At 47.4% G+C, this 24,348-nt stretch overlaps 1 protein-coding gene across 1 annotated transcript in view; it reads left to right on the plus strand.

Annotated features, from left to right (window-relative positions):
* The window catches only part of HDAC4 (histone deacetylase 4), a 208,914-nt gene that overhangs the window by 153,356 nt on the left and 31,210 nt on the right, over positions 1-24,348 (plus strand). The window contains exons 13-16 of the mRNA XM_080632056.1: positions 7,516-7,773; positions 9,085-9,271; positions 16,737-16,870; positions 22,558-22,678. Coding sequence (XP_080488182.1) covers positions 7,516-7,773; positions 9,085-9,271; positions 16,737-16,870; positions 22,558-22,678 — 700 coding nt within the window. The remainder of the gene's footprint in view (positions 1-7,515; positions 7,774-9,084; positions 9,272-16,736; positions 16,871-22,557; positions 22,679-24,348) is intronic.

The following is a 24,348-nucleotide window of genomic DNA, read 5'->3' on the forward strand; positions in this document are numbered from 1 at the left end:
CACATCCATGAGCAGCGGCAAGGCGGGAAGCAGGGGGAGTGTTGTGAAGCTGATTGCACAGGGGCGATTTTCCCTGTTGTTTGGTTTATAGAACCAAGGAGTTAAAACCGTTTTGGTTCCAGTGCTGTGTGCGTGTGGCAAATTTATCCCGTGGGATAGCATCCAAGTGCTGACATGGAAAAAGACTTTTCCCAAATGCGCGGATATTTTAAGAGCCTTGTGTGTAGGAGAGTTAAGGGCACAACTAAAAATAAGGGAAGAGATTGTTGCCTTTTAATTATTAGCAGGACTGTCAGCACTGTGTTAAGGTTGGGGTTGGATTTCCTGTAAATAACACGAGGCTGCTTTCAGTTGCTTGTGGGTTTTTCCAAACTTGAAGGTTTTGGCCTTAAACTTCCCCTTTTAGGTGTCAGCATCAGATGACATCTTTGAGACGATCGCAGCCAAAACAAGTCTTGCTGTTTCCAAGAAGGCAACTAAGGCAAAATGGGTTGTTTTCTTCCTGATTAAGAATAATCCTAATGGGGATTTGGCTGTGAAGACTCCGTGTTGGAGCAATAACTTGGAATTGGACACATGAAGACAGGGCGGGTGGCTGGGTAGGGAAAGAGAGCGCAGAGGGATGTGTTGCATAGGATGGGTCCAAAGGAGGGACAGGGCTTCTTGGGGTGACTCCCATGGGTGCAGTTCCTTCCAGCATGGGATCTGAAGTCCCTGCTGTGCCACTGTCAGCAGCAAATTGGGGATTGCTTGAGTGTAGTGAAGCACATGGTTCATCCCATTCATGAGCTCCTTGCTGAAGGTCCAGGCTGGGACCCTGCTCGTCTGGTGGTCTTATTGTCATCTGGTGGTGACATTTGCTTTAAGGAGGGGGAAAGAACTCCATGCACCTATTCCCTTCAACAAATGGGGACACGTGGCATGTGGAAATGAAAAGAGCATTGTTGAAGCTGTCAAGCTGAGCACTCAAGTTAGGGCATGGGATTAGAGAAGTTTCCCGTGCAAGTCTTGCTTACGTTTTCTTCTTTCTGCATCTTTTTGATCCAGTGTTTGGTGATTAACTGGATTCTGAACTTACTGCAGAGAAGGGTAAGAGTGAGGCTGCTCCCCGGTGGTGTGATGCCTTGGCATTGGAATGGGAGAGAGAAAGAAGAGACCTTGGGGCTAATGCAGTCTGACGCTGTGGCAGGGAGTTGGCTTTCTCCCCTCTGCCACAGAGCTGCATCCCACTGAGTGAATCCAGCTTGCAGTGACACGCTGATGTTCTCCATATTGTTTGCAGGACAAGGAAGCAGAGCTGTGAGCTGCAGAGGTTTGTTTGCACACCTAAACCATCGCATCTTAACATCAGGCACATCATATGGAAAGCCTCATCCAGTGAGGTTTCATAATCTCTGCCCCAGCTGTGCATTTGATGGCATGGAGCAGCTTTGCCATCAAGTCATCGTCAGCACAGATGTGCTAATATTTGCAGAGCACTCGTGTGCTCACGCTGCGAAACCCTGTGGAGAAATCAACTCTTTCTGCAGAACCAGGGTTTGAGACATTAAATGAGATTCTAGATATGATAGTGAATCCCTGCTTGCAAACTGAGCTCTGTGCAGCCTTTGATCGGAATGAGGAATGTGCCCTAAACCAGTAAGCTCTAAACAGCCCTGAAAAGGAAAGCTATACATTAATCATAATCCCAGCCTGGTTTGGGTTGGAAGGGACCTTAAAGCTCATCCACTTCCATCCCCTTGCCACAGAGGTGTGCTGCTGTTTCCCACCTTTTTACCTTTCTAATGTTCAAGCCTCAGGAATGGGTTTTCCCCATGGTCAAGAGGGCTTGTTTTGCCATGGGAGAAGTATATGAGGCAATCCCCTGTGTCATTTAGAGGTTGGCGTTTTGTTGTGACTGTGAACATCATAAAGAAAGGCACTGTTCTCTGCGGTGTTTCGAGTTACAAGTGTCAGCTCTGCAGTGTGATAGGCCTTGAAGCAGCCAACGCCCTTTCTAAAGAGAAATACTCAAGACCACTCAACTTACTCCCTTGACGTAGTGAAAATGGGTGTTTTGGCTTTAGTCTCCTGGATGCCTTCACAAAGCCTTCCTAGAACAGGTAATCTCCTGTTTAGCCCTGAATTGTATTCTTAAGCTGATTAATTCTGAGCTTCTGTGGTCAAATGATGTTTCCTCTGAGTAACCCTCATTTCTAGCGTGCTTTGGGAAGTGAGCTGTTTCTCCTGCCGGGCCATATATATATGGCAACGTGTATTCACCACACTATAATGCCTCAACTCGTCTTGTGCAGAAGCATTGGGTGGATGCATTTTTATTAATACCTAGAATTTCATTCCGCTGTTCTGTTATTTTCTTTTCCTTGGAATTCATGAACTCTTTAGCTTCAAGTGACTCCTTTGCATATGTCATGTGTGATAGCAGAAAAATGCAGTGTATTAGATGGTGTTAGCATTCAGGTAGGGCTCTTCCCCTTCAAAAGGTTTAAGGGAGTCTGGTTGGAATTCCCCAGACATAACTTGGGATAGAACAGGTGTTGAAAATGATCTCTGGGAAAGCTCCTTCAGCATTCCTGCTGTCTCGGTTGGACATGAAATGCCCTCCAGCAGGACACGAGGCACTTAACGTTCACGTTGCTCCTGCACCAAGGCACCTACTATCAGGGTGAAAATGCTGTTTAGGGGTTTTGCCAGGAGCCGTTGTTCTGCAGGGTGTCTGTTGCTGCAGGGCTGGTGATATCTGGATGTGTAGCTGATATAATCAACACGCAACTCCAATTACTTAGAGAAGGGAAAGCAAACAGCTTTGGCTGGTGCCAAGGTGTTCCCTTCTCGCTCCCTCTCCTTTTCCCATCCAGGCAGTCTCTGGTCTTTGATTAATTCCACTTGGGTTGTTCCCTCTGGTCTAGCCAGCACCTTCATGGTGCTTCCAGCAGGTAGGCTGCCTCAAACTGATAGCTTTTCCTGCTGTCTCATCTGTTCAGGGGCAAACCCCAAACAACCGTCTGATAACAGATTATTCTAGGCTTGAGCTGCTGCAGAAGGCTCTGTTGGCTCCTTACTATGCCCAACTCGGCCTCTCCCCATCCTCCCTTATCAGCTCTTGGTTTTTCTTAGTCTATACAAGTTAAAAATGAGAATGAGAGGGGTACCTCACATGGGAGGAGTCGTGTTGATAGTTGTGTTGATAGCCAGAAGAGGAAGGCTTCTGTTTTAGCTTTCCCAGCATTTAATTCAAGCCCCCAGCAATGTTTCCTGCAGATGCCTTATGGCTCTCTGCTATCTCTTGAGCATCCCAGCCAGGGTACCAGCCCCCCCCCCCCCCCCCCCATACCTCTCCATTCCTAGCCACATGCTTGGACTTTTTTGGCTGTTTGTCTCTGGATGCTTTTGAGCTGAGCCTTCAGCATCTGATTTATTCCTGTCATTCTCATCAAAGCTGTGTCTCCAGTTATCCAGGGTTGTTGTTCTCCCCTGAGTTTCATCTCCAGAGGAGGAAAGTGAGGTTTCCATTGGGTTCTGCACAGCGTGGCATGGTCAGGGCCAAGAGACAGTCTGTCTGCTGAGATGCAGCCCAGCACACATTGGGGTTCTGGGCTCAAGCGCACACTGAAGCTGGCTCATGGGGAGCTTCTCCTCACCCAGCTCCCTCAAGTCCTTCTCCTTAGGGCTGCTCCATCCGGTCACCCTCAGCCTGTGTTTGTACTGGGGATAGCCCAACCCAGGGGCAGGACCTTGCCCTTGGCCTGCTTGAACTCCATGAGGTTCACATGGTCCCAACTCTCCAGCCTATGCAGGTACCTCTCAATCCCATTTCTTCCCTTCAGTGTATCAACTGGACCACACAGCTCGGTGCCATCAGTAAACTTGCTGAGGGTGCATCAATCCCACTGTCCGTTTGCCAACACTGATTTTATTACCTTAAATTGTCTTATGTTCATGAAATGGCAAAAATGGAAGGTTTTTAGGGAGTTCAGTGGGCCTGGAATGCACATGCTCATGTATGGAATATGTTCCTACCAATGTGCTTGCTTTGCAGACTTTTCCTTTTAGAAGGACAATAAGGTTGCAGCAGGTAGAACAAGCGCCATGCTAAGAGGTTCACTTTGTACTGGGAGAGCAAACTGAATGTTTTAAAATGTCCCTGTCATTGACCACTTGAGCTTTCAACCTTCAGGATGTTTTTCATTTCATTCTTACATTTATATGGAGTTGGAATAATTTAAAACCTCTAGGGAATTACGCTGCTGCTTATTTCCATCGCGTTTGACAAAGACACTTTAAGCTCTTTCCCCAGCAAGTACCTTGGTAGTTCCTAAGTGCAAAAGGTGTTAAATTCAAAGCTGGAGACCTTGGATCCAAGCAGGAAAAGAAAGCAGCAGAAGATAGTTTATTACGGTTTAATTAGCTTTTAAACAGATTCAGTTCATCAAGCCTAAGAGAGCTTAATATTGATGGAAGAATTTCCTTTAACTCAATGTGGTTTAGTTATCCAATGAGTACCACATTGGATGGAAGGAGATGGGTGGATGAAAAGGTACTTCTCACCTTGAGAAGTTTGGATCCCTGAATCTTTTAGGTTGGCAGGAACCTCATGAGATCATTTACTCCAATGTCCCTGCTTGAGCAGGATCAGCTGGAGCAGGTTGCCCAAGACCGTATGCAATTGGGTTTTGAATATCTCCAGGGATGGAGACTCCACAACATCTATGGGCAACCTGTTGGACCACTCTCACAGTGAAAAATGCGTTTCTTGTGTTTAGAAAGAATTTAACGTGGTTTCATTTGTGCCCATTGCCTCTTGTCCCATCATCTGAGTGCAACCCATCAGGCCCCATGGATTTAGGTACACCCCGGAGTTTTTGAGTTCTCCCAAAACCTGATGGTTGTCCACCAAAGGGTAAGTGTTTCTTGCTCCAGAATTTCCTCTGGGATTCCTGAGGGATGGCCGTGCTAGAAGAGAAGGCTTGAAGTACTATGGCCTTTTCTATGTCATTTATCACCAGGTCCCTTACCCATTCAGCAGTGGGCCCATGAATTCCCTTGTCTTGCTCTTTTCTTCCTTGATACCCTTCACATCCTTTGCCAGATTCAACTCCAGGTTGCCTTTGGTTTTCTTAACACCATACATACAAGATCACATAGCAACTCTCTACTGCTCTTGGGTCACCTGCTTCTAGCTCTTGTACAGTGCCTGGTTATATCTTGAGTTCACTTAGGAGCAACCTGCTCATCCATGCAGGCCTTCTGCAACTTGTGCTTAGTTTCTAACTAGTTGGGGTGGATCTGTCTTGATCTTGTAGAATCCTTGAGTATCAGCCAGCAGCTCTGGACCCCGCTAGTCTCCGGGGATGTATCCCATGAGACTCTTCCAAGCAGATCCCTGAAGAGGCCAAAGTCTCCTTTCCCGAAATCCAGGGCTGTGGTCCTGCTTTTTGCCCTGTTCCCTCCCCTTCAGATCTTCAACTCCACCATCTCATGGTGGCTGCAGCCAGTGCTGCCTCTGGGACTTCCATATCCCCAAAGAGTCCTTCCTTGTTTGTAAGCATCGGGTCCAAGGAGGCCACATTCCTTGTTGACATCTTGATCTCCTGTATCAGGACTTCACCATCAGTGCACTCAGATCTTCTTGATGGCTTGAGCTGTCTTGTCCTTTCCGCACACACCAGAGGGGATAAAGCCCCCATCAAGACAGGACCTGTGAAAGTGAGGCTTCTTCTGCATGCTTGATGAAGGCCTCATCTGCTTCTACCTGATCAGGAGGTTACAGCAGTCTGCCCACCTCAGGAGTGCTCATCTTGGTCTGTCCACTTATTTATGCTCTTGGCTGACGCTGCCCAAAGAAGCTGTGGCTGCCCCATCCCTGGCAGTTCTCAAGGCCAGGTTGGACACAGGGGCTTGGAGCAAGCTGCTCCAGTGGAAGGGGTCCCTGCCTGTGGCAGGGGTTGGAGCTGGGTGAGCTTTAAGGTCCCTTCCAGCACAAACCAGTCAGGAATTCTGTGACTCCAGATCCATGCTGAAACACAGAGAACACAGAGCTCCATGTGTTCCTGCTCCTCCCTCGCGTAAAGGGCAGCTTTCCCTCCTCACATTCCCAGCCTGTCCTTCCTAAAAAGCCTAAACGGGATGTCAATCAGTACAAAAACACTGGCTCTCATTACTAAAAGGTGGATGCTGGGGTTAGGGCGTGTGAAAAGAGAGGTAGGCTGCATCCTATATCTGTGCTGGAGTTGGGGATGTGAACCCTGTAGGGGCTTGCCTTAAGCTTCTAGGTAAGATAATGCCCTTCTGCATGTCCTGCTCCTCTCAGGAATCCAGACATCCAAGATGCAGTAAAACTGTGGCCCAGTGCTCCAAAGTTAAAGGTTTTGAGCCCCACTTATTTGAGATCGTGTGCTGGAGCTATGAACATCTTCTTGCTGTCCCCACTGTGATCCTTGAAGGCAATTAATCCTTTATATTGCCACTGTCTGCCTGAATCTGCTTTGTATAGGGCTGCTGAAGTTATATGGCAAAGTCTCTACCCCTGCGCTTGGGGAAGAGGACTTAGTTTCAGGTTTGAGGCATGGTTCTTCAAAGAGCAAGTTACTTACAAGTAGTCCCCTCTTTCTGCATGTGTTCAGTAACTGTGTTTTGATTTAGCTTTATTAGATTTAAAATCAATATTGCTTTTCATACCAATGACCTAATCCTTACTAAAGCTCTTGCCCTGACAGCTTTCAAGGTTCAGCAGTTTCTATATAAACCTAGGAAGTGGGTTCAGGCTAAGCTCTTTCCAAGCAAGGAAATGGAGTTATTTACCTGTGCTGCATTTAAAGACAGTTCATGGTTTTGGATTGAGCTTTTACCCAAATAGGAATCAGGAGCAGTCTGAGAGTGAGAAGTGTGAATTCTGCCTTCAGTAAGTCTGAGCCTGGGTGACTTACAGTGAAAACTCTGTTGTTCCCTTTGGTTTAGCAGCTGCTTTCAGGAAGTTCACCATCTCTAGTTAGGAAAGGCTGGCTGGAATGGACGCTTCTCTTGTGGATCGCTTCTGTACGGATGCACTAAGTTGAGTGTCCTCAGCTTCCTCTTCACTCATCTCAGAAGAGTGACAAAGAGGAGTCCTTATGAAAGCCTCTCACTTGACAGGTAAAATTGAGGGGTGATTCAAAGAGAAGCTGGGAAAACAAGGTAGCAGGAAGCCTCTTAGAGGGTCTATGCTTCTCTGTGCATTTGTAAGTGGAGTAGCATCCATAGGTGTGTAGGCACAAGAGGTTCTTACTTCTTCAGAGGGAAAATCAAGTGGAACATGAAGAGTCGTCATTACTTGGGAGACAGGAATTCATAGCGCTTAATGGCGAGGTTGCCCTGACTTTTCCCTTGAGCAGTTGTTTTGGACCTCATTTATGAGCTAAAAGCCATAATTCCCAATTGCTCTTCCATGAATTGTGTTCTTTGAGGAGAACAGAGTGAACTTTACCTCTGGGGAGCTGCAGTTTATTTATCGCTTCATCTCTGGGTTCTTATTGTCAGATTATATCAAAACCCAACGAACCAGCTCGCCAGCACGAAAGCCACCCTGAGGAGACAGAAGAGGAGTTACGGGAACACCAAGCCCTTCTGGAGGAGCCATACAGCGACAGAGCTGCAAGCCAAAAGGAGGCCCCAGGCTTGGCCAACATGGTGCAAGTGAAGCAAGAACCCATCGAGAGTGATGAGGAGGAAGCCGAGCCGCAGCAGGAGCTGGAGTCGGGGCAGAGGCAGGCTGAGCAGGAGCTGCTCTTCCGTCAGGTGAGCTCGCAACACACGAGGCTTGGGACTTGGTTCTTTGTAGAAGGTTGGTTGGTTCTTGGTGCTCACCTTAAACTGCTCTAGGGTGAGAGGCTTTCTTCCCTGTGAGGGTGCTGAGGCGCTGGCACAGGGTGCCCAGAGAAGCTGTGGCTGCCCCATCCCTGGCAGTGTTCAAGGCCAGGTTGGACACAGGGGCTTGGAGCAAGCTGCTCCAGTGGAAGGGGTCCCTGCCCGTGGCAGTGGATTGGAGCCAGATGAGCTTTAAGGTCCCTTCCAACCCAAATCGTTCTATGACTCTGTGATAAGCTAAGGGGAACCAGCTTCTGAAGACTGGCTACAGAAAGAAACCTGCAGGTAAAATCTGTCACCACTTCAACTCATTAGTCCCAGGGAGAATCTGGATCACCTGCACCAAATGCAGACAATGTGTTTGCAGCCACTGAACCACTTTCTGTTTCTTTGGGAAGACAAGTGTGGTTCAATTGCTACAGAGGATTTTAGTTTGGTTTTATGTTAGAAAACCAATGGCCTGCCCAAGAAAAGGGCTGGATAAGGGAAAAGGGGACAAGATCCATGGGAGGGGGTTTCTTCTTCAGAGCTATTGATCCTAGAGACCTCACTGTTCTCACTTTTGAGGGCAAGCACTGGAGGCTCGTGGATTGCAGGTGATAAATCCAAGAACCAACATAGCACAGAGTAATCTTGCTAGTTACATGGCAGTCTCCCAAAGTCTGCCTGTTGTGGTAGCAGTAATGAAGGTGATTCTCCTACGGCATCAGTGCTCTGCTCTTCTTTACAGCCTTCAGCACTGACAGCCCTGCATAACCCCTGCCCAGGATCTGCAGCCAAGAGCAGATTGCTGTAGCCATGCCAGGGTGTAGGAGCAGCCCTTGGCTAGGGAAAAGGGACTTGTGCCAGCTTTGCAGTTACAGTGTTTGGGAATCAGGTGCAAATGAGTTGCTCCATGAAGTCATCTGCATCTCACTGCTCTGCCTTCTTCCCAGCACTGTGGAGCTGCTGTTGTTCCTCAGAGACTACATGTTTGGTTCCTTTGTCTTCTTAACAGCGCTGCCTTGAAGGATCAATGCCATGGATAACCATGCTTGTTCGAATTGTTGCTTGATTTATGCAGTCACATCCAAGCCTCATTGCCTTAGTGAATAAATAAATACATAAAACAAATGTCACTTGAACAACAGTAGTGGAAGGTATCCCTGCCTGTGGCAGGGGTTTGGAACTGAATGAGCTTCAAGGTCCCTTCCAACCCGAACCATTCCATGGTTCTATGATACCTCCTTCTTTTCCCCACAGCAAGCCCTTCTGTTGGAGCAGCAACGGATCCACCAGCTGAGGAACTATCAGGCATCGCTGGAGGCAGCCGGCATGCCTGTCTCCTTCGGAGGCCATCGGCCCCTGTCCCGTGCCCAGTCCTCGCCCGCCTCGGCCACCTTCCCCATGTCTGTACAGGAGCCACCCACTAAGCCAAGGTTCACAACAGGTAACACTTTGGGACACTGGAGGCTGAAGCAGTGGGGTTGGTGTTACCATTTTGCTTTAATGTTGTGCTTTTCTGCCGTGTCCCTGCAAAGCCATCTGTGTCTCGGCTGTGTCTGGGGGTTCCATAGCATCCTGTTGTCTTCAAGGATAAGAGTCAGTGTCTTACACCCTGTTGTCCGTTCCACAGAGGGGCAGACAGCTTACAGTCCAGACAGCAAATCACCTGCAAAAGTCAAGAGAAGCATAGCACAGTACTTTAATTATGGATCTCCATCCAGAAAACCACAAGTCATATGCTGTGACAAAGCTGACTTAGATGCAAGGCAAGAGAGAGGCACTGTACTGACAAAGGACAGCGTGCCAAGTGCAAGGTGGCTGTATCTTCTGCTCCTTCTCCAGTCCCTGTGCAGCCCCATGCCATAAGTTATGCACTCCAGGCTCTGTGCCAGTCTACCCATCCTTCTGTAACACAGCCTCTCTGCTCAGGAGTCTGTGTCTGTAGGTTAGCACAAATGAGATTATCCCCGTTTTAGCTGGGATAGAGGTATTTTTTCCTTAGTAGCTGGTGCAGTGCTGGGATTTGGCTTTAGCCTCAGGATAATGCTGACAGCACACTGGTTGCTTCTCTAAATCAAGGACTTTTCAGTGTCTCATGCTTTACCAATGAGGAGGGGAACAAGATGCTGAGGGGACCCAAACTAGCCAAAGGGATATTCCATACCACAGCACATCATTCCCAGCATATAAACTGGGAGGAGTTAGCTGGGAGCCACTGATTGCTGCTCAGGTCAAATGGGTATTGGTCAGTGGGTGGTGAGCAGTTGTGTTGTACATCACTTGTGTTTACTGGGTTTTATTTATCTCTCCCTTTTTCACATTACTGGAATTATTATAGCAGAATCGTTGTTGTTGTTATAACAAGTCCAGAGGAGGCCACGGAGATGCTGCGGGGACTGGAGCAGCTCTGCTCTGGAGCCAGGCTGAGAGAGCTGGGCTGGGGCAGCCTGGAGAAGAGAAGGCTCCTGAAGGGGAGACCTGAGAGCAGCTCCAGTGCCTAAAGGGGCTGCAGGAAACCTGGAGAGGGGCTTGGGACAAGGACCTGTAGGGACAGGCCAAGGGGAATGGCTTTAACCTGCCAGAGGGGAGACTGAGCTGAGCTCTTAGGCAGAAGCTCTTCCCTGTGAGGGTGCTGAGGCGCTGGCCCAGGGTGCCCAGAGAAGCTGTGGCTGCCCCATCCCTGGCAGTGTTCAAGGCCAGGTTGGACACAGGGGCTTGGAGCAAGCTGCTCCAGTGGAAGGGGTCCCTGCCCGTGGCAGGGGTTGGAGCTGGATGAGCTTTGAGGTCCCTTCCAACCCAAACCAGGCTGGGATGCTATTATTATTAGAGTTAATTTCAGTAATCTGTTCTTATCTCAACCTGTGGCCTTTTCCATTTCTCCTCTCCATCCCACTGCAGGGGGCAGGGGAGATGTGAGTGTGCAGCTATGTGGTACTTAGTTGCTGTCAGGGGTCAAACCACAACTGCAAAGCTCCATCCTGGCAACCGGCTTTTTTTCCCCTCAAACCCTTTCTGTCTCTTCAATAGCCTTAGTAAGAGATGAAGTTAATTTATGTGCAGCTTTCCAAGTCCGACGTTGGGTGATTAGGAGGATGTGTTTTGAAGTCCGCCTTCTTCCCCAAATGTCAAGCTCTATTTTGTGAATGAACATGTTGCAATGTGATGTGTGCCCTGGGAAAAGGAAAGTCAAAAAAAATCCAGAAGACTCCAATATGAGCAACTCATGATTTTGTTTCTCTTTACTTACACATTTCTTTCACCCACACTTCTTGCACTGTTAAAATCAGCGCTGTGAATCGGGGTTTTTGTCAGATACTGATGAAGTCATAGGATAGTTTGGGTTGGAAAGAACTTTAAGATCATCCAGTTCCAACCCCCTTGCCATGGGCAGGGTCACCTCACTTTACACCATATTCCCCAAGGACCTGTCCAACCTGGCCTTGAACACTGCTAGGAATGGAGCATTTGCCACATCTCTGGGCACCCTGTGCCAGCGCCTCAGCACCCTCACAGGGAAGAGCTTCTGCCTTATCTCCAACCTGAACTTCCCCTGTTTCAGTCTGAACCCATCACCCCTTGTCCTATCGCTACAGTCCCTGATGAAGAGTCCCTCTCCAGCATCCTTGGAGCCCCCTTCAGACACTGGAAGCTGCTCTGAGGTCTCCACGCAGCCTTCTCTTCTCCAGGCTGAACAGCCCCAATGTTCTCAGCCTGGCTCCATACAGGAGCTGCTGGAGCCCCTGAACATCCTCGTGGCCTCCTCTGGACTTGCCCTGACAGCTCCATGTGCTTCTTATGTTGAGGACACCAGAACTGCACCCAGTGCTGCAAGGGGGGAGTCTCACCAGAGCAGAGTAGAGGGGCAGGATCACCTTCAACCTGTATAGTGTAGTTATGTAGATCTAGTCGATACGCTAAATATGACTTTGTTCTTCAGCTCCTAGCTGAAAGCATGTGCAACCAGCTCTGTGAAAGGTCATTTTTGCAAATCAGCCCCTTTAGCCTCTATGTGTTATTAATATTGAAACCTTGAATTTCGGTATAACTGCATTTCTACTGCACCCAGCTATAGCGAGATGATTCTAGCGTTTAGCTTTTGCCGGAGGTGCAAAGATGGGTAGTTCCCTGGCTCACAGTCAACCCAGATGGAATTTGAGCTTCTAATCCACTTAGACCCAAATCTTGGTGCTTTAAAAGCAAGGAAGTCTTGCCCTACTTTAAGAGATCAGTCATTCCTTCTCTTCTTTCCCTTCTTCTCCTCTGCTGTTTAAGTTGCCTTGCCAGTCGTATGCAGGACTTGGGACATACAATAACATTTCCTACCGGAGGATATAACTTTTGACTGAGATGTGTGCCTCTAAGTTTCATTTCAATTACAAGTAACTGTAAGAATGTGGATGTTGAGAACTGTGCTGCTTTGAAAAGACACTTTTACAGCATTCTGATTTCTTTTCCTTGGGTTTAAAAGAAGAAAGTGGCTTAAAATAAGAGGTAGAACATCACAGTGCTTTTGTATAGCACCACACGATCCCGTGCAGTGATATGAAGGATGCTTAGTGTAGTTCACCTGTAAAATATCCTTTTCATGCCATTTATTCATGTTAAGACTCCAAGGCCCTTATTTTGTCTTGTGTCTCGTGCAGTTCTCTACGTTTTATGCTAGGTGAATGGAGGAGGGAAAACACAATAAATTGCTGTCAAGGGAGGAGTGTTTCCCATTCACTGGCACTAATTGAGGTGCGGTGCGTAAAAGGTGCGAACTTTAGTCCTATAAGTAGTCCTTCATCTCACATAAAAGGGGAAGCCTACAACTCTGGGCACACAAGCATGGAGAGGAAAGGCAGGCAGCTCAGCTGCTGAGCATGTGTGCATGAGTTCAACTGCTAATACCTGCTTGAAGTTGTCCGTGGTGTGTCGCAGATTGTGTCTTTAGTGGGTACTAAAGCTTAATCACTAGGCTTGAGCTGTTCTTTGAAAGGCAGGAAATGAAAGTCTTGGGTGTTTTTCAAAGCAGGCAGTGCTGAAGTCCATCAGGCTTCTTTTTCCCAAGGCAAATCCATCTGTTTGATGAGCGGCTGCTTTGGAGGCTGATCCTCACATGATTTCAGAGGAATTCAGATTTGAATTGGTGTGATCATTCTGTGAGAGGGCTGGAAAAACCAAACCTCATTCAATGGCCCTAATGAAGCCAACCGTGGTCGCTCTAGATATGGATGCGTCTCTTAAGAGATCAGTTATTGTCCAACACACAAAGGAATTGTTCATCTCTTTCATATTCAGGATATTCTATAGCAAACAGTAGTGCTTTCTCTGGATGGAGTTAGGAGCAGACAGCTGGGAATTCTGGGCTTTATGTATAATTTATTTCTCTGTCTCTTTCTATGTCCAGTACCTGTGACTTCAAAGGTATATATAGGAAGACAACATAATACGCTTCTCAAACATGATGTGCATTACTCCACATGAAAGCGAAAACAAGTGCCCTTGCTGACTTCTCCAAGCACTCAGGTTTACGTTCTGAAGCATGACATCTCATTTTCCTTCCTACTAGCATATAAAGGAACGCTAGTCCTTGAACTTGTCCTCGCTAGCACAAGTAACCCCCTTGACTTTAATGAATACTTCTGTGTGCACTGTTCTACACACTCGAGTAAGACTTCTCAGGTTAGGCCATTAATTTGCATAGCTCCAATTATCCAGTCTCTGATCTCCTGTAAAAATGGATCCACAAATTATCCTGATGTTCTGCAGTAAGGTGTTTCTCAGTTCTGATGAAGGCATTTATTCTCTCCTGTGCAGAGCAATGTAATTATCTGAACCTCAAATCATATGTTTGTTCTGCCAAGAAAAGCGCGTTGGTTATGCTTTAGTGCTGACCTTTAGAAATGATTGTTCTCGTGTCTTAGAGGGTTGCTTCCAGCACCACTTAAATTAACTTGTAATGGCCAATGTAGGATTGTATTTTAAGCTTAAATCACTGAGCTTTGCTTTCTGTGTGTGTCTTCAGCTGAGTGTCCCCAACCACAGGAAGGAACTTGGAACAGTTCCCTGCTTTCCAGTGGTTTACTTTGTTAAAAAGAGAAGTGGTGAGTGCTGTGTGATTACAGCACAGAACTTCATTGAGATACTGCTGTTATCATTGCATCATTGGGAAAGAGAAACCTTATAGGTCAACCAAATCCGATAAACCTCACCTGTAGCCTCTGTTAGCAAATACAGGCAAGCAGGTGTCCTGAAAACCTTTCCTTTAACCCCTACATCTACCTCTGTTGAATGGGCTCAATTCCCAAACCCCATTTGGGAAGTATGGATGTGTTTTAAGCAGGTGTGGCTTTCCAGTGCCTGCACATGAGGAGGTGCTGAGTTGTATGGTGGGGGATCTTGCCCCCAGCTCCCTGTGTTTGGTCTCTCCAGCGCAGGGCTGAAGGCAGCCAGGGTTGTACCCAGACAGGTCAGCAGATACCTGATGAATGACTTGCTGCTTGCATATCTTTCTGTTTAAATTCAAGGCTGCTTGTTGACTGTGAATATCTGTGTTGAATAGATATGCATGCAGCTTTCGGCTTTAAATCTAAGAAGCCTGGTTGTAGTCCATGTAGGGAATCAGAGAAGGCAGAACCACTTTATGCCTTTCTTTAATGTGAATGAGTTAGCCAGACACTTGCAGCCCCATATGATCTAGGAGGACATCTACATGGGGTTCTTTAGGGTAACAGATGTTATAGGATCATCGAATCCCAGCCTGGTTTGATTTGGAAGGGACCTTAAAGCTCACCCAGCTCCAACCCCTGCCACAGGCAGGGACACCTTCCACTGGAGCAGGTTGCTCCAAGCCCCTGTGTCCAACCTGGCCTTGAACACTGCCAGGGATGGGGCAGCCACAGCTTCTCTGGGCACCCTGTGCCAGCGCCTCAGCAGATACCAAAATGGATGATGTCCCCTGAAGAAGACTTTCCTTCAAGAACGAGTTAACATGGAATGAGGTTACTGCAGACCTTGCACTGGTTTCAATGAACTTAGACTGCAGAGTTCTCGCGTATAACCAGCCTTACCTTTGGGCTATAGCTTCTCCTCAGGTGACAGTTACAGTGCCTGCCTTTGCCCAGCAGCTCCTAATGAAGTTTGATGCCATGAATCAAATGTGGGAGACCTCTACAGAGCTTCGCAGCATGATCCTGTTTAACTGAACCTTGGCTCACCCAACGGCAGTCAATTAGCCAGTGCTCTGTTCTCTTCCTAGAACTGAATGTGGTTTGGGTACTATTCCATTTGCACTCTCGCTTACAGCGAAGTGAGGAGCTGGCAGACACCTCCCCTAAGGCTGAATACCTGCAATGGTTTGCCTCCGTGGGGAAAGCTAAATTCTTCAGTGGCAGAACATGCCTGCACTCAGTCCCAAGGTGTGATTGGAGCTGGAGCCAAGCTTGGGTACGTGCCGCAGCACGGCACTCAGCTCCAGGCTGTCCGTGTCTGTTCTCCAAGTCAGGTTTCTTACAAGCCCCTTTGAACTCCCTGCATTTGGAATTGTGCTGTTCATTGGTTGCTGTGCTGCTGCAGACCAGCTCTGGTGGGTTCTTGTTCCCTGCTACGGCACAGGTGTGCTCAGCTGGGATTTCAAGGACAATAGCGTTTGCTGTTACAGAACCTTTAGCCCTGGGATCTGGGAATATCTCCTGCTTTCACTGCTAATCCAAAGGCCTTGGATTCTTACCAAAACCTTTGGGTGCCCAGAGAAGCTGTGGCTGCCCCATCCCTGGCAGTGTTCAAGGCCAGGTTGGACACAGGGGCTTGGAGCAAGCTGCTCTAGTGGAAGGTGTCCCTGCCCGTGGCAAGGGTTGGAACTGGATGAGCTTTAAGGTCCCTTCAACCCAAACCATTCCAGGATCCTGTGATAATTTAAACATTTGGAATGTCTTGTTTGCTTGAGTGAACATAAAAAAACCCCAGGTCTTTTGTCACAGGGCCTGCAGAGTTGTGGAGGACCTGGAACGTTGCTATGAAATCCTAACTCCCCTTCCAAAAACTTATCCAGGCAACTCTGGAGCATGAATCCAAGTTCCTTATGCTGTTGTCATGCCATAAATACTTGATAATGCAAGGGGATTTAGCTGCCTGACTCCCACATTCAAATGAAACAACACTTCTAAATACCTACATATTGTGCTGAGTAATTATGCCCAAGTGTGTGCTAATAGCCCTAATTAGTGTGTTGTCAAATAATGTTGATGCATAGACTTCGGCACAAACTATGTAATGAAGCTAGTGCCTGCCAAGGACTTATTCCTTCTGGCTTTTAATCCCAAGCCCTGGAGTCACTCTTCCCTGTGAGGGTGCTGAGGCGCTGGCACAGGGTGCCCAGAGAAGCTGTGGCTGCCCCATCCCTGGCAGTGCTCAAGGCCAGGTTGGACACAGGGGCTTGGAGCAAGCTGCTCCAGTGGAAGGGGTCCCTGCCCGTGGCAGGGGTTGGAACTGGGTGAGCTTTAAGGTCCCTTCTAACACAAACCAGGCTGGGAGTCTATGGTTTTAGAAGCAGCACTAAGTACCCTCACAGAGAAGTTGCAGCTCAGTCCCCTCCTAGATCACTTTCCTATAGCAGCACCCCTGTACTTAGAGTGATGCTTTCAGTTGTCACCCCCTTCTGTCACTCACAGCTTCAGCCTGTGGAGATGTCGGTAACTAATTGCTTTTCCATAGCTGGTGAAGGTTTCCACAGGAAGCCAGCGTTGCAGGTTTGGGGTTGTCTTGGCTTTTAATTCCTTAGAGCTTGGTGGCTCCTGGAAAAACAGAGTCTTTCGTCTAGTTTTTTGTTCAGTTGAATAGAAAGAAAAAAGAGCAGGTTGTGTTCCATCTAGGGCAAATTCTTTATATATCTGTTTTAACTGAGAGCAATTTTGTCACCTCTGCTGCAGGCCTTGTGTACGACACCTTGATGCTGAAACACCAGTGTACCTGTGGAAACACCAACAGCCACCCAGAGCACGCGGGGCGCATCCAGAGCATCTGGTCCCGGCTGCAGGAGACGGGTCTTCGTGGCAAGTGTGAGGTCAGTAAAATACCAACCAAAGGGGATGAGGTGGTTTGGGGGCCTGGCAAAACAGGGAATTTGGATTTGTCTGGGTGATCCAGCTGCTGCATTATGAGCATTCGAGGGAGGCTGATTTCTGGTCCGAATGGTTTATACCGCGCCTGCTGCTCAGGCTGTTGACTGCTCGCTGGATGTGCAAACTTTACACTGCATCCTGGATTGATGTTTTTATAGCTCCTGCTCTTGGCAGTGTTTTGCCATATGTGGCCTAAATTTAATCCATTCCTTCATGACTGCTTACGCTTGTGTGTGTGTGTGTGTGTGTGTGTGTATGTCAGGAGTCCATTGCTAGCGAGCTGACTGTTCCTGGAACATTGGGGAATGCTCTTGCCCGATGATGCCATGAAGCTGCTTCTGTGATTTTCAGTCCTATTCTGGTCTGAAAATATTTCCAGTCCTACCGTTTCAGTCCTGGAATTCCCAGCCAAGTGTTGGATTTTGGAGCAACCAAATATAAGAGCAAGATATGAAGCAACTGTGCTATTTATCACTCCAGTCATAATGGGAGAGGCTGTGGAGCAATAAGTGTGTATTTCTGTGGTTTAATAACTTTATTAATACTCTTTGCTATGTAGTGGTCAACCTACAGTAAAGCTACTGTAAAAAGAATGAGGGTGGAGGATGTAATTAAGCACTATTGCATCACGAGAGGTTAAATTAAGAGTTACATTTTAAGAGCAAGGTTAGCGTAAAGCCTAGATACTAAAATACAAAAATTAATGATTAATAATCGTTATTAATAACTGTTAATATTGATAACTAAAAGCGGTGGTCATAAATTAATGGTAGGGTGTAATCATCGATTCTTTGAGCATCTGAGGGGCCTGAAGCACAGCATATGTTTGAGTTATGGCTGGGAATATTCCCTGAGCAACCAGAAGAGGCTTCCACTGGGTGGCAGCACTGCCCCTGGCTAAAGTTCCCCTTCAAGCCCTTGCAGAGAGCAAGGAAGAAGAACCTCAAACGCCCTTCTGTCTATGGAGGCCCTTTTCAATGGATTTAGGGATGTTATTTGGGATACACAAAAGGAAAACATACCCCAGTGCTGCCTAACTTCTCTGTCCAGGAGCAGCGCGAGTTGGCTGGTCTCCTAAATGTGTGTTATAGACGTTGTCTGATGTGCGAATTCTTCACCGTGTGATCCCAGGCAACTGTTATTTGCCTTACTTTTGGGTAGTGCTCCAATTGGAGTTGTTCCTGACGTTCGCCTGCTTCTCACCCATGTTCCCCTTCTGCCTGCTGCTGACATTCAGCCTCATTTGTCAGAAAATAAGTGATAAAACCATAGAACCCCAGACTGGTTTGGCTTGGAAAGGACCTTAAGCTCATCCAGTTCCAACCCCCTGCCGCAGGCAGGGATACCTCACACAGTGATGTTATCTTTTCTGCCTTAATTCCTGGGTTTTCTTCTCTCTGCCTTCCCTCAAGGTCGAACCTGCCATCTCAGGTTAACCAGCTGCTCTAAATGCACTCATTTCTCTCTCTAGTTAGCTTTTCCTTTATACCCACCATCTCCTACTCCTGCCTTACTTAACTGTATTAAAGTTTCCTTCTTTAACCTTTCACTGTTTCTTCATCTCCTTCCTACCTCCACACTTCATTCTTTTGATCTTGATCTTCCTCTTTCTCTTTTCTTCACTTCCTGCTGTTCTTGACTGATGTCATTCTCTTCTGTGTTTGCAAAGCCATTTGGTCACTTCCCTGCTCTTCAGAGGCTTCCTGAAGCATCTCAGTTGGAACCCCTCTACCGGCAGGCAGAGAGGACCATATAGGTTTTTCCTTCAGTGAAGATTACCTCCACATCAGATGCACTTGCATGGCAAGGGGACAGCTTTTAGACACAAGTGATCTCTGCTGCTGCTGGGTTTAGAGCATGAGCATGAGCTGTTGGCATTGCCTGGAACCAAGGATTAACCACAAGGACAAGAATGGACATGTAGAAGGTCTGAGTTGACAGGCTGAGAGAGCTGGGCTGGTTCAGCCTGGGGATGAGAAGGCTTCTCAAGGGGAGACCTGAGAGCAGCTCCAGTGCCTAAAGGGGCTGCAGGAAACCTGGAGAGGGGCTTTGGACAAGGGCCTGTAGGGACAGGACAAGGGGAATGGCTTTAACCTGTCTGGGATTCTGTGAAAGCTTAATTATGTGGGACATACTCCATTATATGATCAATGTAAAAGGAATTTTGAAGTCTGGCCTATTAATTGTGACTACACTTAATAATTCCATTACTTTTTCAAATCCCTCTTGCCAATGCAAAGCTCCATGCAAGACAGCATGAGCTGTGGCTGCTGTCCTTACCCACAGTAGTGTGCATGTGGTGTGTGAACTTAATAGAGGTCTTTATATGAGGAGGGTGACACTTCCCTACCAATGCAGCCTGCTATATATCTGCATTGGTTTTTATGGATTAGAACTGCTCCATCTGCATAACAGCCCTACAGGCACTTGGAAAGAGATGAGTATCTTCAGTGTGAGTAGTAGGTCTGCAGCAATGAGCAGCAACACCTGGATTCTAGCACTCAGAGCTTTGCCAAGCTGAACACTGACGTGTTTGCTGAGCTGCTGTTTCATTCTGTGCTCTGTTCGTAGCTGGGTTTGCTGACAGACACATCTTCACTGTCGCAGGTCCTTTGCCCTGTGCCTCAGATGTGAAGAGTCACTTAAGTAAACCCGAGGGCCTGATGTGAAAATTGTGATTTATGTAGTTTCATCCATTCCTTGCAATTCATATTTGTAAAAGGACAGTTTGAACTCTGACATTTCCTTATTGTCACGTTTCCCCTTCCTTCCTTAGCAGCCCTTTGCTGTGGTCCATGCACTGCTATGGTTTGATTCTCTTGGTTGCAAGTAGTTGCTCGGCACAGATTAAACCCACAGGAAATAGTCCCATACACACAGTGTGGGATCCGACGAGGCTCCACTGGATCCCTGTCATCTTAACAGCTCTTGTTTCCCCTATGACTGCACGCTGAAAAGAAAGCCCAGCTCTGCTTTCTCTTCCAAGCTCCAGCAGTTCTGGGTGTCTTTTCTCCTGGGAATGTTCTTTTGGTGTCTCTGTCGCCAGATTTATGGTGTGATGGGTAAGAGTCTGGCAGTCACATGAGGTTAAAGATGTCCCTTTGGAGGGAAAGCAGTTGGCCAAAGTTGGTGACAGCTGTGGTTTAGGGTATTGCTTGTTTAATTAAGTTCGATTTAATCAAGTAGCTTTATGAAACACAGCAATTACTCTGGTGGATGTTCAGTTTCAGAGCAACAATTCTTGAGGCAATCTCCATTGAAGACTCTGCCTCCCAAATGCAGACCTGCACTCGTGGTGTACTGGGATCCTCTCACCAGCATCAAAAGCAGGAGGAAATCCATAGGGTTTGCTGTGTTTTGGATGTCATCAAATCCCCAGGCTCCTCAACTGGAATGGGAAAGAACACAGTCCTCAGCTGGGGTCCATCTCCAAGCACTGGCAGCAATGCTGTGTTGTTTAAAGGTTTCCCATCACAAGTGTGTATGAGGTGGTAGCAATGGGAAGTCAATCTCTGGAGAGAAGCTTGTAGCTGTTTTCATGGCCTTTTGTGGCTTTTGGAGGACCATAGATGGGACAAAATGTAAAGGGGAGGGTGTAATATGGAGTAAGCAAGCTCCAAAGGCAATGCAAAGCCTCAAAGATAAGAGTAGCAGGACTTAAGAGCTCTTAGAAAGCAAGGAACTGCTCAAATTAGGAGCACGGGGGGCAGGCTGAGCTGTAGACTGAGGTACAAGTCATGATGGCTCTGGGAACAGGAGTGAGGAATATGTTCTCCTTATATATGTTCTCCAACTTTATTCTGGGGGGGGTGTTAGTTCATTTTCCAGATCTCTTGTGTTAGAGCCAAGGACAAAGTTTGGGGCCCATGAGCTGGGAGATGAGAAAGGTGCAAAAGCCTCTCAAGCACCATCGTTTCTAACAACCAGACAGGGTTTGCTTTGCTGTTTGTAATACCTAGATTTGGTTCAGTAAGTAGCAGCGTTATCTTTGCATGTGTTTTACTTGCAGCACTGAAGGAAGTTCTCCATCCACTCCTAGTTCCTATTTGGTTATGGGTGTCACACGCAGGGGAGAATGGCATTGAGAACCCTCCTAAAGAACATGGATGTCTTGGTAGGGCTACCTCCTTTAAACAGCACCTGGGGAGCTGAAGCTGTTCGTGTCCATGGAGGAGCTGGCACCATATTGGGACAGGCTGTCATTCTGGTGCCTTCACATAACACCAAGGCATACAGAATGCTATTTCTGTACATCCCCTAAATGTAGGAGCTGAAAATGGGTCAGTACATCTTGTTCAAAGGAACAGAGCTGGCATACAGGTTAAAGGGAAGCTGTAAAAGCCTGTAAGGGGGGGATAGAGGCAGGCTTACCATGGACAAAAAAAGAAGACAGGATGAAAGTTCCCAAGGGATTTGATTTGCCAGGTATTTCTATCCCTTCTTGGATCTAGGGTTTTTGTGGTTATTGCCTCTTTAATGGGATGCTGCAGTTTGGCCTCATCACTGGCCTCAGGAAGCCTAGGTGGTGGAGCAGAGTGTAGAGGGAAGGAAAGAGGAAGTGGAGAGCAGGAATGCCACAATGAGGAGCAGCAAAGTGCACGAGCATCCCGCCGGGCTTTGATTTCTGCTGCCTTATGCCTCAGACGGGTTTGCACCAGCTCTCAGGGGCAAGATGCACTTGACCTTCTCTTCAGAACAAGTTTCCCAGTTGAAAGCCTATTCTTTGGAGGAGCGTGATTTCTTTTTTCCTCCCTTTTTTTCCTTTGAGGTATCAGTTTTTGTTGTTCTTATTAGAACCTCAGCTTCTGCAGGAAAGTGGAAGTCTGCCTTTAAGGCAGCCCGGGTGAAGGCAGTGAAGGAGGTGCATGTGATCCTGCATGAATTGCATGGATATGAGCTGCACGGCAGGATGCTCAGTCCTGAGGCTTATGTTTTGGGTGACCCTCAGACCTCTATAAGAGCCTTTCAGAGCCTTCCAGCGTTGTGCTGTTACCTACTTATATTTTGTTGTTGACTGATCCAGCCACGGAGCTGCTGCGAGGGCTGGAGCAGCTCTGCTCTGGAGCCAGGCTGAGAGAGCTGGGCTGGGGCAGCCTGGAGAAGAGAAGGCTCCTGAAGGAGAGACCTGAGAGCAGCTCCAGTGCCTAAAGGGGCTGCAGGAAACCTGGAGAGGGGCTTGGGACAAGGGCCTGTAGGGACAGGCCAAGGGGAATGGCTTTAACCTGCCAGAACAGGGGAGATTGAGATGAGCTCTTAGGCAGAAGCTCTTCCCTGTGAGGGTGCTGAGGCGCTGGCCCAGGGTGCCCAGAGAAGCTGTGGCTGCCCCATCCCTGGCAGTGTTCAAGGCGAGGTTGGAGACAGGGGCTTGGAGCAACCTGCCCTAGTGGAAGGGGTCTCTGCCCGTGTCAGAGGGTTGGAACTGGATGAGCTTTCTATGTAAAAAGATGACTTTCTGTGTGAAGTTATTATTTTGAATAAGGGACTAAACCAAAATCTGCCTTACAATCAGTTTTTCCACATAAGAACCCATTTTAGCTCTTTGCTGGCTGTCTTTATGATTTCCTAAGGAAAAAGTTCTTTAATGAGAGTTAAACAGTGATTTCATCACTCCTTTTCTTTCCTCTTTCAGTGCATTCGTGGAAGAAAAGCAACTCTAGAAGAGCTGCAGACAGTCCACTCTGAAGCCCATACACTGCTGTACGGCACAAACCCTCTGAACAGACAGAAACTGGACAGCAAGAAACTTCTAGGTATTGTCTCCTTCCTCACCTCTAGCATTCGCACTGCTGTCCTCAGCCCTGCTGGGCTCTCACTTGGTGAATGCAATATGAAAGCATCTCCAGGAGCTAAGCAGTTCCCAAAAGAATCCTTCCCATCTCCATTCAATGTCTGCTCGTGAGCAGTACAAGAAACATCTCCCTTTCTTCAGGTAGATCCCTGAACCCTAGATAGCCAAAACTTCGATGTCTTCAAAACCTAAAAGGAGGTTTCCCTTGAGGAGAAATGGTAATTCAGATGTTTCCTTTTATGCTTGGATGCTCTTCTCTGCATGTTAGAATGTTGCCCATTGCTAGGTAGGAGCTGGTCCACCATAGTAAGGACCTGCAGCACCAACCAGCTGCATAGACATCAACAAAAGGCTGTCAGTTTTCTATAGATAAACTGCAAGAGAGTAATAGAGGCCTCTTAGTCTTGCATTTGATTTGACTTAAGATTGTTTATCCCTTTCACTGGACACTATCTCTTCCTGAAACAGGGCTGCATCTGTCATAAAATACAGGCATTTTCCCTGCAGAAAACATAGGGAATGGTTGTTCAGATAACCAGCATCCCCCAGCAACCAAACCACATTGATTCTAACACCTCACCTCTGCGAAGTCATCATCATCATCTTCTCCCTTTGTGCCTTTGTGATAAGCTGGAGGGGCAGTTTGGGAAGTTCTCACGTGAGGATCAGCAAAAAGGCACTTCTGGAACCTAGAAGCTGAGGAAGTTTATTTTTGGGATTAGCTTGACTTTGGACAGTATAAAAAGAGGATTAACTTGATGGCCTGCAGGATGGAGGAGTCACAGCTAAAGAGCTGGAAAGATTTTGCAGCGTATTCAGTATGTACCTTGGATCCCCAAAGAGGAAAGCCATTAGCCTGCTGGTTAAACATGGAATTAGCACTGTATTTATAGCTAATTTACCACCTCTTTAAAATCCAGAGAAACAAAAAGTAGATACATCTGGCTGAAAAACTGCACAATTCATATGTCAAGTTTAAAGCATTTTATGCTCTCATATCCTTGGTAGTGTAAAACTCTAGGTAGAAGGTCAGGTCCCCAGGATCTCCAATAGGAAGGGCTTTCCAGTAGCTCTTAGCTAAGCTTAGACCTTGTTTCCCAAACCCACTTGGCAGCATTTTAGCCTTGAGCTGGTAGCAGTGGGACTCACTGCCAGCTCGCATGGCTGTCTTTGCCCAGACAGTGATGGAATGCTTCTTCCCACTGCCCAGTTGTCGTCCTGTTGCACACTGAGCTGTGCATGGGCCACACTGACACTTGTGTTGAGCACAGAGCTTGCAGGGAGAGCAAACAGCTTCACACCATTCAGTTTGGCTGACAGGCAACGAGGCAAGAGAAGTTGATGGCTTGAAAGACAACCAACATTAAGGCTTTGGGAAAAGCAGAGAAAATCTGGAGGGCTCATTTTGCGTCTGTAAGAGGTTTCACATCACTTTCTGGGCTTGCAGATGAGCAAATCATCCTCCAAATCCTGCACGTTTATAAACTGAATCCTGAAACAAGAACACCCTATCTCATGTCCATCACCACCCTACGTGTATGATTTGTACATGTGCCTGGCTGAGATGTGTGCATAGCACCCAAGGAGAGGTTCTGCTTTGGAAGCGGGGTAGGAAGGGTGATGCTGGCCCTA

The sequence above is a fragment of the Psittacula echo genome, assembly GCF_963264785.1.
Source record: "Psittacula echo genome assembly, chromosome: 20".
Taxonomy (NCBI): domain Eukaryota; kingdom Metazoa; phylum Chordata; class Aves; order Psittaciformes; family Psittacidae; genus Psittacula; species Psittacula echo.